Source organism: Chrysoperla carnea, chromosome 3, assembly GCF_905475395.1.
Source record: "Chrysoperla carnea chromosome 3, inChrCarn1.1, whole genome shotgun sequence".
Taxonomy (NCBI): domain Eukaryota; kingdom Metazoa; phylum Arthropoda; class Insecta; order Neuroptera; family Chrysopidae; genus Chrysoperla; species Chrysoperla carnea.
This window is the reverse complement of record NC_058339.1, coordinates 41,335,089-41,352,926: the sequence shown is the minus strand read 5'-3', so window position 1 is coordinate 41,352,926 and position 17,838 is coordinate 41,335,089. Positions and strand designations below refer to the sequence as shown.

The 17,838-nt window shown below is 27.8% G+C and overlaps 1 protein-coding gene across 3 annotated transcripts in view; it reads right to left on the bottom strand.

Moving 5' to 3' along the window:
• Window positions 1–17,838, bottom strand: part of LOC123294735 (tyrosine-protein kinase Abl) — a 45,528-nt gene that overhangs the window by 26,139 nt on the left and 1,551 nt on the right. The window contains exon 2 of one of the 3 annotated variants that reach the window (XM_044875863.1): window positions 6,555–6,587. The exons of the other annotated variants lie outside the window; for them this stretch is intronic. Coding sequence (XP_044731798.1) covers window positions 6,555–6,587 — 33 coding nt within the window. The remainder of the gene's footprint in view (window positions 1–6,554; window positions 6,588–17,838) is intronic. 3 annotated transcript variants of the gene reach the window in all.

The window sequence follows — 17,838 nt, the reverse complement described above, 5'->3', positions numbered from 1 at the left end:
GCTAGTAATATAGTACTTTAATATATTTTTGATAAATAATTAATATACTATAATTTTTGCACAAAAATATAGTTTGCGAAAACAAATTACTATCAAATTATTTCCCAAACGACATTGTAAAATTATCTATTTTTCTACTTTTATATATATCTTCTTACGTATGTTTCAGTGTTTTCGGAGAAATAAGTGGAACAATATTCGAGTGAAATTCAAGTAACAGCATCTTTCGATTGATTCATTTGTTGCACAATATTTCATTATACATAACAGGTTGGCTGATAAGTCCCCGGTCTGACACATAGATGGCGTCGCTAGTATTAAATGCATATTATTTTTATATAGTACCAACCTTCAAATGATTCGTGTCAAAATTTGACGTCTGTAAGTCAATTAGTTTGTGAGATAGAGCGTCTTTTGTGAAGCAACTTTTGTTATTGTGAAAAAAATGGAAAAAATGGAATTTCGTGTTTTGATAAAATACTGTTTTCTGAAGGGAAAAAATACAGTGGAAGCAAAAACTTGGCTTGATAATGAGTTTCAGGACTCTGTATTTTTTCCCTTCAGAAAACAGTATTTTATCAAAACACGAAATTCCATTTTTTCCATTTTTTTCACAATAACAAAAGTTGCTTCACAAAAGACGCTCTATCTCACAAACTAATTGACTTACAGACGTCAAATTTTGACACGAATCATTTGAAGGTTGGTACTATATAAAAATAATATGCATTTAATACTAGCGACGCCATCTATGTGTCAGACCGGGGACTTATCAGCCAACCTATTATAGTATGAAAAAAAAAATTCAATTTATATCTTAAGTCATTTTAATTTGAGATTAATTTTATCAATATCATAGATTTTAATCAATATGTTATTGATTTAATCAATATGACTCCATTCCTAAAAGCTCTGAGACATTTAACTTGCGAGTAATTAATGGTTAAAACAAAAAAATTTCTTTTAGAATAATTTTTAAAGTTGTTACATTTTATATTTATATATTTTGATTACATAAATAATTTATTAATTATAAAAATAAAGATTAAAATAACATTGAATCGATAAATTGATCTGCTCTTGAATAGAATTCATAAATAATAATACTATTATTAGTTAAATGTTTATAATGTCACATACTTATAGCGAATCACGTAATTAAATTGTTTGAATAATAATTACAGGTAAAATGAACGTGAATAATTATAATTTATAATTAAATTATGAAAGTTTGTGTTTTAAATTTAATAATATATACCATACTAGCGGACCCGACAGACGTTGTCCTGTACACACGTCTTTTTTTAATGAGCTGAAACAATCTGGACCGCTTTGATGAAAATTATTATTGAAAAGTTATTACTTTGTTAAATAAATAACAGCATCGTAAATGAAAACTTTAACTCATTTTAATGAAAGGTGAAAAAGCTTGCACTCAAAACATTTTATAACATATATATTTATTTTTTTTTAATTTACAAAAACTTAATTTATCGTAATGCCATTGGATGTACAATATTTTGAGTTAGTCCATGAGGAGTATAAACAAACAAACTCGATGGTTTCCAAAATCAAAAACTCCTTACAAATAAAAATTAATTAAAAAAACACCTGAATTCACAAAATTATTTAGCGGCCCAAACAGACGTTGTCCTGTGGAAACGTAACTACAATTCATTAATACCTATACTACGTTTAGCCTGTCTGCTACACTCATCCCGCTAAACCCCAATTTAACTCCCATTTATTGGACCGGCTTAAGCTTCGACCTTTGGCCTGGCCTTCGGCAGTGGAGCTCGCTGCGCTCGCATATGGATGGCTCTAATAAATGCCTATTGACAATAAAAAATACATAGTACACATAGTAAGTTGTAATATAATGTGATATGATTTATATGCGCTCCCACCATTTAATGAGATTTAACTTTTTTGGTGTGGAACCCTTAAAAACAGTTGTAGTGGACCGAATGGTAAATCTAAACCATTCTCCAATCCCCTTGAACTCACACAAAAAATTTCATCGAAATCGGTCCAGCCGTCTAGGAGGAGTTCAGTCACATACACACGCACACAAGAAATATATATATTAAGATTTTAAATTAAATATAAAATGCTTAAAAAATATTGTCAAGTATGAACATACGAACAAAAATGGATTCCGTAGTATTGTCGTATATATCATAAAGCGTTTAAATTAGTGAGATAATGCTTCTTAAGTGTACCAAGGGACAAGACGGCCAAATTTTGATCGTAATCTTGACTTCTTGCATTAGTACATAACAATAAAGTTGTAGCAAGTAAACACCTATATACTGTACGATTAAAATAAATGGACACAACTGGTGGCTTTGAGAGAGTTATATAATCCATTCTCCTATCACCCATATTTTGATTTTCCACTATGACAAAATTGAGCCAAGGGTAGCCCCAAAAGCATTTTGATCAATATTTCCGGTTCTAAAATCAGACAAAATCGGCTAACGGCAAAAGTTGGACCGAGGACGACTCTAACAGCGTGTAAAATTTGGCCCATCTAAAAAACTTCAAGTCTCGAAAATTTACCACTTTTTTGAGGTCCAATTTTTTCAAAGTTAGTTTAGAAGTCGAGGTATTGACAAAACTTACAACGGATGATTGTAAGACAATATATAATAAACTGGCTTGATACCCGCCAGCTTTACTGGGCTTAAAAGTAAAAACCACCGCTTTATAGCTTCCACCTCTTTTAATATCACTTATCAACGTTCCATAACACTTGAAGGGATTTTTTACGCAGCTAAAAGGTATGCACAGTTTTGAATTTTTTTAAATTGTAAAATAGGCATAATTCATTGAGTATATCAGAAAAGGTAGCCATGAATTGTGACATTTACTATTTTAAATTTTTACAGAAATCTTTAATTTATGGTTCAAAATGATGATCATATCATTTTGAACCATAAATTAAAGATTTCTGATTTAAAAATTTTTTTAGTATCTATATCTTTTTAATTTATAGCTCATGTGTTATTCTGATGTATCAGCCATATTACTGTACAGTTTCATTAAAAACAATTCGCTGGTTTTTGCGTGAAAGTGTAACAAACAAACAAACATCCTTACTTTCACATTAACAATATATAGTGATATTCTAAAAATATACTATGGTCCAAATAATCGAATTCCAAATTATACATGATATCTTCGTAAATTTCATTCATAAATTAGAAAAAAAGTTTCTGGTGCTCAGTACGTACGCTATAAATTCTTCGTAAGCTTCTCGAATGCTTAATTATATAGCTGTTTTATCAGGCAATCTATTTTCTTGGCAAAAGATCAAATTGAGGGTGGTTATTATACGTATGTTCGATTACAGAGATGATTCGATGTGATATGGTCTATTGGACTATAAAAAGATATTTATATGCATCAGTATTTTCATATATCGCTTAACATAACATAAATTGAGAGGCAGAGTCATAATATAGGTAATATTTTTTTACCACCAAATATAAAATGCAGACCACGTTTTCTATTAAATGTAAAAAGTCAGACATATACCATGGTTAAAAGTTAACAACATTGCATATACATCAGGATATATTTATTCCATCCGTAATAATTTATTAAAATGCATTTTATATGATTTAAAAATTAATAAAACAAATTTTTGTTTGAAATAAATATTTGAACCAAAAAAAACTGGTTTGCGGAAAATAATAAATTTTGTACAGGGTATTTAGAAAAGCACATAAAAAAGTTTAAAATCTGCATTTCATAGGATTCGATCGCTTCGTTTCGAGTCCTTCGAGTTTATATTTTTCATAACTTTTTATGCTGGGAAGTTATTTGTGTGAACCTCAAGGGTCGCACCAGACTCTATCCACGGCGTGTTTCATAATTTGTTAATAAACAGGTGACATTAAAACGTAAAAACGCACCATCGAACTTTCGAGTGAAAAATATTAGTTTTCTATTTCTAAGTGTATAAAGAGGTAAAGATAAAAAACAGATATTGAAACCATTATTTACTTTCGATTAAATATTTAATCAAATTTTACATATCTCGTTTCGATTATTGTGTTTAACTGTAGAGAATTCCTCTTCGAACAACGTTCTTTCTATTCGTGATAAATTGAGAAATTTATATTTCATTCATGTCTCTTGATATTATTTTTAGATATATAGAACCAAAGGTCATATGTATCATGTACCGGCTCGTAGAATATTTGAAATATGTTATACCTATAAATTTAATTTTAGGAACTGTGTTACACCAAAATTCAATTCAATTAAAATTGTTTTTCTTTTAAATATATGTTTTGGTATGAATGGAATTCTAACCACTCTCGATTTGTCATCACGCAAGTCATCACCATGAAGGCGGTTTTTTTAATATGTACAAAATATTTTTAACGTATATTTTCATATGTATTCCATATATAATAGGATATAAAAGAAGATGTAACAACATTTTTTTGCAAAAAATAAAACCGACTTCCAAAAAGTGTACAAAAAAGTAAAAAAATAATGTAAAAGTAAATAATCCTATCAACGATTTATCGGCGTCGACTTCATAACGTAATTGTTCACAAGGAAATCATTGATAGGATTGTTTACTTTAAAATTATTTTTTACTTTTCTGTACATTTTTGGGAAGTCGGTTGCAGTTTTTTTGCGATTGTACTTTTTAGTGATTTTAGAACGACTACAAACAAAGGAGAGGTATCGATAAGGTCCAATTTCCGTTTGTGTTACATTCACTTCCTTTATAAACTATCGCTCAAAAAATTATTAGAAAGAAATAAATCATCCCTCCAATTACAATCAGCACTCCAATTACAAAATAATGCTGTGTAAACTTTTATCTTTTGATGAATTTATTCGGTTTTCGAAAAAATAGCGGGAAAAAGAAACAAAATATATCTTTAAAATTTTTTTCTATCTCTACCCATTTTCAAAATACCCAATTAAATTCAGAATTTGCTCGCACGACGGAACATTGTCCGTCCAAAGTTGTTAGACTATCAGATATAAAAATGCTAGAAAAGAGACATTTAAAAAAAAAGTTTTATTTTTAAAATGAGAGTAAAAATTCATGTCTTTCCGAAATGAAGTGTAATATCAGTTTCATATCATCGAATTATTACGTGTATTATTTTTTCAATTAAAATTATAATATTTTCGACTGTTGACCTTTCAACTCATTACATCAAGTATTAAGATCAAATTGCCTTAAATTGCATTTGATTCATTACTAAATACATCGTTGAATGCAATTCAGAAATAAGAATGATAAAACAACAAAAAAAAATTCTGCATTCATTATTCTTACAATATTATTACATTTTAATAGCTTTCAAAGAAAGTTTAAGTACTTACAGATTTACTTAAATGTATTTCTGAATAAATGCTGCTCTCAAAGTAAGTGCTTAATCGATATTACACTCTGCACCGCTCAACATAATGGCGCCTACAATTAATGATATTAAATGGATATTATTTATTTTCATATCCGGTGTGTGATTTTTTTTTAAATTATAGGTACAAATATACAACTTCAATATATATGAACTCTACGTCCATATACAAATGCCGTGAGATAAACAAGGATGGGAGATTCTCAGCCTCCACAGTGGACATTTAACGTTTCTAATGGGAAATGGGCCATGCCAGTTTTTGAAGTAAATCAAGAATCCACAAGAGCACAAAATCTTAACAATTCGGGTTTATGAGATATGGATGAGGTGATACCAACTTCAACCAATGGCAATGGAGATACATCCATTCCTAGGAAACATAAATCTGAGATAATATTTCCTCGAAGGCAAAAATTATTGGATCACTCTACACATTCTGAAAAAGGTGCTGTATATGGAGACTTGATCGGACTATTGTCTGTAGTTTTAGAAAATTTAACCGAAAGTCACTTCCCATACGAAATTTTAGTGCAACAAGCATTCCTTATTTTTAGACGACAAACTTTAGACGAGTTTAAATTCGCCTAAAGTTTTGCCATATAATTTTAACGCTTCTAAAATATTCCTACTCGAAATATGTTTACAAGTACTGTATAATCGTTAATAAGATAATTTTCGTTTTACGATATCAAAAAATCTCAAAACGTGAAAATTAAATGAAAACTATAAAACATAAGTTCAGCGAGTGCTCGCTTGCGCTGGAACTATCACAGTGAAAATAACCATTAAAATTCGAGGATATCCTACAAGAGAATTTGATGAAGCTTTATTTAAATATACTTGGACAAAATTTTTGGGAGATCGAATCGTGTTGTCACAGATTTGTATTGGACCTTCCTTAACATTTTATCATGTCATATAACAGTAACTCCTTGGTTTATGGCTTACTATTTTTTAGCAGGAGTGCTATATTACTAAAATCTTTAAACTATACTCTTAGCGGCTCTTTCCTGTACATTGAGGTACAGCAATGACTCAATCATTTCATGATCATTCATACAAAAATTTTGTGAAAAATTCCCATTATTTTCAGTTACATAATCATTTGTTACAGAGAAAAGAAGAAACAAAAAATAATTTTTTAATCGAGATTACCTTGAATTTGATATGTAACTTTTGCTTGAATAACTAAAAACAAAAAAAAAAAGTTGCGTTTGTAAAATTGTATTTAATTTTTAATTACTATAAAAATTTATGATTCATGGAAACAATATTAAAATTATCTTATTTGATATATATTTATTACTCGAGTCAATAAGGCCAAAAAAACCAGGAAAAATGCACAACTCCGATTTTCATATTTTTGTTTAAATGATCCATATGATATTTGAATCAAATTCCATCATTTAGTTTTATTGACTGGACACCACTTAGTTTTGTGAGAGTAATGTCGTCCCCTTAAAAAGCATAAAAATTGCTGAAAATTAGTATCCAGATATTTTTTGAATCGCTGAATCCTATTTTAATATCAATTGTAAGTTTTTTCGTATAAAGGAGTTAAAATACGTAAAAAACCTTACATTTAATTTAATATTGAATTTAGATTCAGCGACCCAAAGACTCTTTTATTCCAATTTTCTGCCATTTGTACGATTTTTAGGGTGTCCCACTCCGTAAATATGCTCAGTCCTTAAAACTTAAGGGTGGAGTTTGGTTCAAATATCATAAAAACCTTTTTTTTAATTATGAAAATTTGGGAGTCAATTTTTCCAGAGCAACTGTTAAATTTAGCATTATTGACTCGGTTATATATATTCCAAAAATTCACTATAAAGGCCGAATTTCTTATTTAATGATTACAGTAATAAAGTTAAATATATTGTAAACTGGCTCCATCGAACTGCATTTTTAACATTTCAACAAAATGGTTTATCATTGACCGAAAATAATGCAAATATCATACTTTCTCTAAAAAACGTGAGGTGTCAGAACTATCTTTCCACTCAGTAAGGCTCATATCGGCTAGATGCAACCATTATAAATAAATTAATAACAATTAATGATTGTGAGGTAATAGCTCCTTCAAATATTAAAAGTGGAGGAATACTTAAAATTACAAAATTGGTCTTCGAAATATTAACAACTTTTCTTCGAATTTTTTTTCGATATATTTATTAGTCGTCTTTGTCTGAATTTAAATTATTCTTAAGTGCTAGGATGAACAAAAAAATAATTATGAAATATTTTGTGCTAAATTTCGATACACAAATGGTTTGGAAAAATGTCCATATGCTGCATATCATCCGACCTCTGAGTCATCAAAATAAAATATATATTGATTCTATATATTAATGATCATATATATTACTATAATATTATTATTGATTATTGTTTCCTTTGATATGACCATCGATCAATCAATCGTATACACAACAATATTATCAATTTTATTGAAAGTAATTTGTTTAATTTATTATAAAACCATTTTTATCTCATACATTTTATTTTGTTATACATAACATGCTTGAAACAGATCGCTAAATTAATCAATTCATCCAATGTTAAGACACACATATCTCTATGTCACAAAAAACGCACATTTTAGTTTATATAAACTCTATGTAAATATTTTTGTGACTTATAAATACGTTTTGGATAGTTTGTTATTTGGTAGATTAGCTAAAGAAGTTGAAAAATAATTAACAAAACGTTGCAACTTTGGAAAATAACGTCTAATTATTATTTTTGATTTTGTTTACGCATTTGCTACTGAGGCTATTTACGTTTTAGAATTAACAGTTTCTAGTCTGATCATAATTTTATATATAAATAATTTTTTTTTCATCAACTTATACATTAATAATTAAAATGCATGATGTTTTATTACAGAATGTCTGCTCAGAAAGGCGCAAAAATTTCTTAACGAAAAAACACATAAATTATAATATAAAAATGTATATTAAAACATATATTTGTTAAAATTATTTACTCTAAAAACAAATCACAGACATTAGAATGAAATTAAATATAAACAAGTGAAAACAAACAATTGACTGAGTTAATTGTTGAAATACCATGCATAGACAGTATTGATTACTGTGTCACATTACACAGATATTCCCATATAATACATACTATACAATTGCGCATTATTTGCGCTCTCACGGGTAAACAGAGATGCTCACGAAAAAATGATTCAAACAAAAGTTGTTTATTATTGATCAGCTTGATATCTCTTTTCGTTTTTGAGTTATCGTGATGACAGACACGACAGACAGACAACCGGAAATGCACTAATTAGGTTATTTTATGAACACCAATACCAAAATTTTGTTCGCATTAATATTTACAAACTTACAGCGTTACAAACATGGGACTAAACTTAGTATACCTTGGTATATTTCATATACATGGTATTATAATATTGTATTGTCACAAACAATTTTCAATTATATCTATTATCTACCTTAGAATTAATTTATAAGTTTTAAAATAAATTTTTATTAAGCCATAAATTATTATTAATAGTATTACTATTATTAAGTAAATAGGTTATTGTCAGCTCCATATCTAATAAAATTATGAATGCAAATTATTTTTAAACTCTGTATTCATCCTGACAATAATAAAATGCATCATAAGAATCTAACAAACAATCATAAATATACACCAATGTCTTGTTCACCAATTGAATTAACTGATTTTATTCTTAATTTTTTCTTGTGTATGTTAATATTTATTACATTTAAATGTACCATAAATATTAGTTATTATTTTATTATTAGGTGTTGTTCACGCTTTTATTTATACCATGTATATGTAATACACCAAGGTATACTAAGTTTATTCCCAAATTTATAACGCTTAAAAATATTGATACTATGAACAAAATTTGGTATAGGTGTTCATTAAATCACTTAATTAGTCAATTTCCGGTTGCCTGAAATTGACTAATTAGGTGTTACCTATACCAAGTTTTGTTCATAGTATCAATATTTTTAAGCGTTATAAATTTGGGACTAAACTAAGTATACCTTTGTGTATTATATACATGATATAAAAAGAAGCGTGAACAACACCTAATAATAAAATAATAACTAATATTTATGGTACATTTAAATGTAATAAATATTAACATAAGTGAACTGGATTTTATTTACTTTTGAGACTAAATTTATCTAGAAAATCTAATTAAGATATCTGATAGCCGCAACAAAACAATTTTTAATATTTGATGAAATAATTTATACTTCTCGACGCATGACAACATTTACTCATCTTAAATTGCTCGATTTGTAACCTTGTGAATATTCGCAAAGAGTATTTATAAAAAAATAAATATGAAAATTCTAACATCGAAATAACAACGATTAATGTACAGATAGAATCGAGACATAATAATAATAAGCTAACTACAAAAATTGTTCATATTTAAATAATGAATATGACTACAATACATACGTATCGAGTATCGATGAATTTATTTTTATCAGATAAATTGTTTAAACTTGACACATTATAACAATGTTTGTCATACTTTTATAATAATTATTTTAAAAACAATACTATACAAACAATTATTATTAATTACAATTAATAATTTGTTACAGACGTTTTTAGTATTCCGTATCAGAAATTAATAAATAAAACAATATTTACCTATATCGTTCTATATATATATTGACATAAAAATGGGTTCATCGTAAAATGTGATATATGCCAGCTAATTAATCGAAAGTCGAATAATAAACAAAGCTTTTTTTAAAGCATGCTTTTTGATTTATTTGAGGAAAACTGACTTTTCAAAGTTAATTTTCCACTTTTTAAATTTTCTGTGATACAGGGTCATTTAAATTATTATTCTACATTCCATCAACTACTTATATAATAAAATTTTCATATAATTTTTGAGCTCAAAATGTCTGTTGACTGTGCTAGGCTACTTGGTTGGTTTACATTGTCAACTTTATTCAGTTGGCGTTGATACTTGATATCGTTTTACCAAGTAGGAAGCAAGATCGATTCAATAATATTCAGACTGGAAATGTGGTTTTTAGCCTTGAAAGATATAAAATTATATGATGAATAAGTACTACGTTCATTTTATTTTATTTAATTTTTATGAAAAATTATGCATAATAATTTTGGAAATATTGTCACATACTTAGCATTCATTTCAAGAACTAAGGCAGATATCGAAAAATTTATTCTTCTTTTTCGAGTCATGAAGTTATAATAAAATTCAAAGTTGAAAATGAGATAAAAATAAATTCAACTCTAAATCTACCCTGCTCGAACATCTCTTGTATGGATGAAGACACTCGGATTTTTTCTTTTCTTTGTTAATATATTTACTTTCTATTAAAAAGTTTTTTTTTATTTTTATATCGATTTTCAAAGATTTTTTTCTGAAAAATTTACATGGATATAATGCCTTAGCTGAGATTTTAACCACATATTCTTTGAGTAAAATTCTACTTATACAAAAATTTTGAGCCTTTAAATCAAACATTTTTGTTATGCTCATATTCGTTGTGTGCGTAGTCATGGTAGGGACAATAAAATCAATACCAGCGCTTCAAGTGAAAAATTTTGGCGTTAAAGAAGGCTGTTATGACTAATATGCAATTCTTTACATCTTAAGAAAATGTCAAATAAAAATTATTGAAAAACACTTACTAATTAAACTTAATGCATTAAAAATTGTGAAAATAAGAAATCAAATTGCAAAAATATTATTTTTCAAATGTAAATAATTATCATAATTATTTATTTAAATTTGTGAGACAATAATATTAAATTTTCAATGTAAGTCATAAATGCAATCCATACAATTATATAAGCATCCATACAATTCTATAATTAAAGTAGTGTGTCGTTACCATGGAAACGCCTCCAATAAAACTCACGCACGGTGCTAATATTCTTAACATAACTTTTTTTCAGAAGAAATAATTTAAAATATTTTTTAAATAATTTTTATAAAATGTATTGCAATACAAAATAGTTTAAGGCTTGAATGGCTTAATGGTCCTTTCCAAATTATTTTAAATTAATAAAAAATCTGAACTACAGCACTTTTCCATTTGAACCATTAACAAGGGACAAATATGAAAAGTAATAAATAAATTTTAAAATACCATAAAATGATGATATTTAAATTTAAACTACTAAAAATAGCTAATCAAAAATTGTTATAAATAAGCTTCAAATAATAAATGAATGATAACCTAAAAATAAATTTTCTACAAAAATAATAACTAAACTGAATATATTTATATCTATTATTGATATTGTTTACGAGGTCAATGAATCTACATATCCTTGGTCAGTGTTGTCATTTGAAAGTTTCAACAAGGATAGGGTTATTACATGAATGTAGGTAGGTATGTATGTAATAACATGTATAGATTTTTATTTAAATCGTGTACATATACATACAATCAACACATACACACACATGTTACGTTAAAATTGATTATTGAGCTATGTTATATCCCCAGAGCCAAGTCTGCACAAATTTTTATCATAAGTTGGATTTCTGGCTAGGGTTACCAGACGTCCGCTACTTTTTAAGTTGATTTAAGAGAACATACCCGTTTGTTCTGTCCCATGTCCGTTTTGTATACTGAAATACCCGCTCTTTTTCCTAGATTGGCCCGAACAACAATAAGTTTATGCATGTTTACTTCCATATTTCCAGATTTTCTGCCTAAATGTTGGTAGTTCTAGAAAAATAGTAGAATAATCGCGAACTAGAGAAATTATCAGCTGTTTATCGATCAATCGTGTGTTAATCCCATAAATTAGACTTCTTTCATCATTGAAAACTGTCAAGTTAGGCCAATATTCAATGAAACATTGTAAAAATAGTTACTTTTTTGTTAAATGATTAATACATGCCTGAAACTTCGCGAGTGTAGCTTACTTTTGGAGAGTCTATCAAACTGTCCTACGACTTTTGTCGAAATTGTTGCGTTTTCAAATAAGCTATTATTAATGTTATCAAGTGGTCATAGTGTCCGACAAATTCCCTGCTGCGTTTTTTCAAACCGATAGCTTAAACAGGACGTTATCATGCTCATTTGAAAACGCAATTCTTTTGAAAACGAAAAGTCGCAGAGAGAAAGTTTGGTAGACTCGTCAAAAGGAAGCCACTCGCAAAATTTCAAGTTTAATTTCTCAAATTCATATCCACCTCTCAAAAATTCTGGGATATTTTAAGAAGACGCCAGATATTCTTAAACGATCGCATTTTAGTTATATGAAAGATGGTATAGGTCTCAAAGTCACCATTTGCTGTCATGAAATGTAAAACGTAAAGTGATAGTGAATACTGTATTGGTATATATTAATGACAGAAATCTAGCTTACGATCAAAATTTGGCTTGGCTCTTGGTGTATTATAATATAATGAATTTTTTATATATTCCTTATCAATAAACAGATGTTCATTATTTAATCAATTCAAAGTGTATAGTTCAATAATTTTATAAAATCTAGCCATTCATAACAAATATAATGACGAACAAGTGAAACAAACAATTGACTGAATTAATTGTTGAAATACCATGTATAGACAGTGTTGATGACGCAATCGTTTGTCTTTTAACGTCACGTAAATAAAAAAAGATATCTACTTTTAAATAGCCACACACACATAACTGATATTCCCATATTAATACATACTATAATTTTCACCTAATTAGCGCCCTCATGAGTAAACAGTGATGTTTACAAAAAAAATGTTTTAAACAAAAGTTGTATAATTTTTTATAAGGAATATACATTTAAACTATTGTTCTATCTCTAACGGTTTACAAGATGGGTCTTACGGACCCAAGACTCAATTGACCTACATTGCTCATTTACGAACTCAACCTCACTTTTTACGTCCTGAGTACGCTATAAAAATTTCACCTTGATATTTCTTTTCGTTTTTGAGTTATCGTATTGACGGACAGCCAACCGGAAATGGAACTAATAGGTGATTCTATGAACACCTATACCAAAATTTTGATGGTAGTATCAATACTTTTAGCAAATACAAATTTAGGACTAAACTTAATATACCTTGTATATATTTCATACACATGGTATAAAAACGTACACATTCTTAAAAAGCATACACAATCAACCAATTCTCGCAATAATTATAAAACATTGATCCATAAACGATACCCGATTAAAAAAATTGCGCAACGACCAACCAATAGATTCTTCTATTTAGCGATCTCTATAGATATTTCAAAATGGAATATTCTAACACGCTCATAAAGAATTCTGTACTATCGTCCAAGATATAACACTATGTACTTTTTATACCATGTTTATGAAATATACCAAAGTATACTAAGTTTAGTCCCAAGTTTGTAACGCTTAAAAATATTGATACTATGAACAAAATTTTGGTATACGTGTTCATAAAATCACCTAATTAGTCCATTTCCGGTTTTCTGTCTGTCTTCTGTCGTTTGTCTGTCTGTCATCACGGTTACTCAAAAACGAAAAGAAAATCTGAAATTTTTAGAGCGTGCTTAAGATGTAAAAGGTGATGTCAAGTTCGTAAATGAGCAACATAGGTCAATTGGGTCTTAGGTCCGTAGGATCCATCTTGTAAACCGTTAGAGATAGAAATAGAACAAAAGTTTAAATGTAAAAAATATTTCTTATAAAAATATAACCAACTTTTTTTTAAAACATTTTTTCGTAAATATCACTATTTACTCGTGAGCGCGCAAATTATGCGGAAATTGTGAGGTATGTATTATATGGGAATATCAGTTATATATTTTTGACATGTATGTATGTGTAATGTGACAGAGTAATCAACACTGTCTATACATGGTATTTAAACAACTAACTCAATCAATTGTTTGTTTTCACTTGTTATTAAATACTTTTGCATAAGAAAAAAAGCACGTAACCCATCATGTGCAAGTCCGACTCACACTTGGCCGGTTGTATTTATACTTTATCGGCCTCGCGCTTCATAATCGATTGAAAATTTTATTTTATTTTTTTTATTTTTTTATTTTTTGACAAATTAAGTAGATTAACAATATATTTTAATTACATTAAATTATTAAGAAAAGTGGTTTAATAGCCAAACCAGCTTGAATTGAAAATAGATTAATCGACAAAAATGTTTATCAATTTTAAAACATAAAACTTAAATATGTAGAACGTAAAGATTCCGAAAATTATTTCTTAAAAATTTTCCAAGTAAAAAAAAATTATTTAAACGAACAAAACTAAAATAAAAATTTAACAAATTAAAATTACTACAACCAGCTGGTTATGTTGTACAGGTAACATATTTGATCAAATATCAAGAAATTCAACAAAATATCCCCAAGGACGCTCTTTTATTCCCTGAACTATTAACGTAATTACAACATACATTCTGTGAATGTTACATAACTACTAAATTATTTATAAACTTTAAATTTTCTATCTCTTAGAATTGTTTAGACATAAATTTTTTGTACATGCTTCTCAGAATCTCTACAGTAAGAAAAATATTCACAAAAATAAAATTTTTTTACAAATAATATTCAATATTTCATAGAAATATAAATTTTATTAGTTGTAGAAACATAAATTTATTTAAAACTTGATCGTAAATTATTCTTAAAACAAAAAATTATAATCATTTTTTTAATTATCAAAAACTATCTATAAATGGTAAAGAAATAATAAAAATATTTTTTCAAGTCTATAAATAAATCATAAGCAAAGAAAATAACCGTTTTTTAAAAGGTTATTCGATTTTTGTACAAAAAATCTGGAATAAACAAGTAGGAGCAGTATTCTGAATTATTACAATAAACAAGTGAAAACAAACAATTGACTGTGTTAATTGTTGAAATACCATGTATAGACTGTGTTGATTACTCTTTCACATTACACATACATACATGTCTCTCACGGGTAAACAGTGATGTTTACGAAAAAATGTTATGTTTCAAACAAAAGTTGGTTATTTTTCTATAAGGAATATTTTTTATGTTTAAACTTGTGTTCTATCTCTAACGGTTTACAAGATGAGTCCTATGGATCCAAGACCCAATTGACATATGTTGCTCATTTACGAACTTGACCTCACTATTTACGTCCTCGAGCTGAAATTTTTACAGCGTACTCAGGACGTAAAAAGTGAAGTCAAGTTCGTAAATGAGCATCATAGATCAATTGGGTCTTGGGTCCGTAGGACCCATCTTGTAAACCGTTAGAGATAGAACAAAAGTTTAAATGTAAAAAATGTTCCTTATAAAAAAATAAAAAACTTTTGTTTGAAACATTTTTTTGTAAACATCACTGTTTACCCACGAGGGCGTTAATTATGTGCAAATTTTATAGTATGTATTAATATAGGATTATCAGTTGTGTGTGTATCGATTTAAAAGTGAATATCTTTTGTTATTTACGTGACGACAAACGATTGCGCATCAACACTGTCTATGCATGGTATTTCAAAAATTAACTCAATTGTTTGTATTCACTTGTTTTTAAATATATTTTTATAAATTATAGATCATGTGTTATTCTGATGTATGAGCTATATTGTTGTAGTTTCATTCAAATCCATTCGCTAGTTTTTGCGTCAAAGCGTAACAAACAAACATACATCCTTACTTTCACATTTATAATATAGAGGGATTTGAATCAAAATCGATGCAAAGCAACATAAAATATAAATTTTAAATATAAAATGGCCTTGCAATTTTTGATTATTTATGAATAATAGTAATGATAAACTAAATGACTTACAATTTTATCATTTATCAGCATTTGTACAAATTTTATATAAACATTCATTATTTTGATAGTAAACAAATCATAATTTATTTGTTTTAGATTAAAACCTATATTTTATAATTCTTAATAATTAATGGAGTGCCTGGAAACCCAGATTAAATCTAGGAAATCGATTAATACACCATTTATTAAATTTAATAAAATAAAAAATAAATAAAAGTCTCTTATCTAAAATTTCTAAGACAATCTGGCTCCCTAAAAATAAAGTAGCATGCTCAAAAATTGTATAAAAATAGTAAATAGATTTAAAAACCCACGAGTTTTAACTTATTTATATAAAGAATATTATGCCAATAAGGTTTTGATCACATGAGCGTCAAAGATAACGTACGTTTTCACTATACCAAAACGTACGTTTTCACTATACCAAATATACCATATATGTACCAAAATTTTGTTCGTAGCATCAATATTTTTAAGCGTTACAAACTTGGGACTAAACTTAATATACCTTGATATATATTCCATATAAACAGGGTCTAAAAATATAATAGTAGGTATATCTTTCTTATACACATTGAACTCAACATATTTCTCTCACTCCATGGATATAGGAATTAAAATTTATAATAAAACGGTTTGCAGATATTATGGCCCACTCTTCAATTTTGTGGAAGTAATTCATTATTTTTGTCTAAAACTTTTATAGATGGGATAAACGATTCCTGTTCCCGTATAAACGAAAAACTTCATTTAGTAAAAACATTCCATAAGCGAAAATGAGATTGCGGTTCCTTCAACTTTCGCTTATCCAGGTTTGACTGTAAGGAATATCCCAAACCTCGTTAACTTTTCATTCTAAAATTCGAAATAAATCGTAATGGATATAATGTTTAATTTTTTCCCTAATTACAATCTCAGAACTCAGTTTGTGTCTCGCACTAAATATTTAAGACCTGAGTTACTTTTTTTATTGTAAAAGAGATTATTATTACGAATTTGATAAACAAAATTTAATCATAAGTTAGTCGATTATATGAATTTTATTGAGCGTTAGACGACACCGATTCAGCTGAATACTGCTTCCGGTGGCGGCCAGGAGTTAAATATATATCTAATTTGGGTCACTTTACTAAAAGAAGAAATGCAAGTTTACTTAAGTGTATTTTTGGAATTGTAATTAGAAAAAGTGGACGGGAGGTCTTGGAATATCCTGTATTTATTTATATATATATAGATATACAGGTTTCAAAAAGTCTTAATAAATGAAAAAGTTTTCTTTTGATTACTTGCTTAAGGTTATTGAGGCGCTAGAGAAAAAAAAAAACCTATAACTTAAATTTTTTTAAATTGTTCTTATATTAAGAAATTATAATTAAGTTTTTTAAAAGATTGTCTGAAAAGAAAATTATGCAAGTTTGACGACATGAGTTCTTATGAGAATTATTAAAATTACTATTTTTTCTCGCCAGTTTTAAACAACTTTTGAGGGCGCAAATTAGGGTAAAACTTTGTTATCCATTTTCTTCAAATTATAAAAGATTCGAGTTGAAAGTTGCAGGTACCTTCAACTATTGTCATTGTGAAACATTCTCGAAAAACAAAAATGATTCTCGAAGATTTTCGAAAACAAAAAAAATATAATTGTGTTGGATTTTTAAACTCTTCTAATTTATAA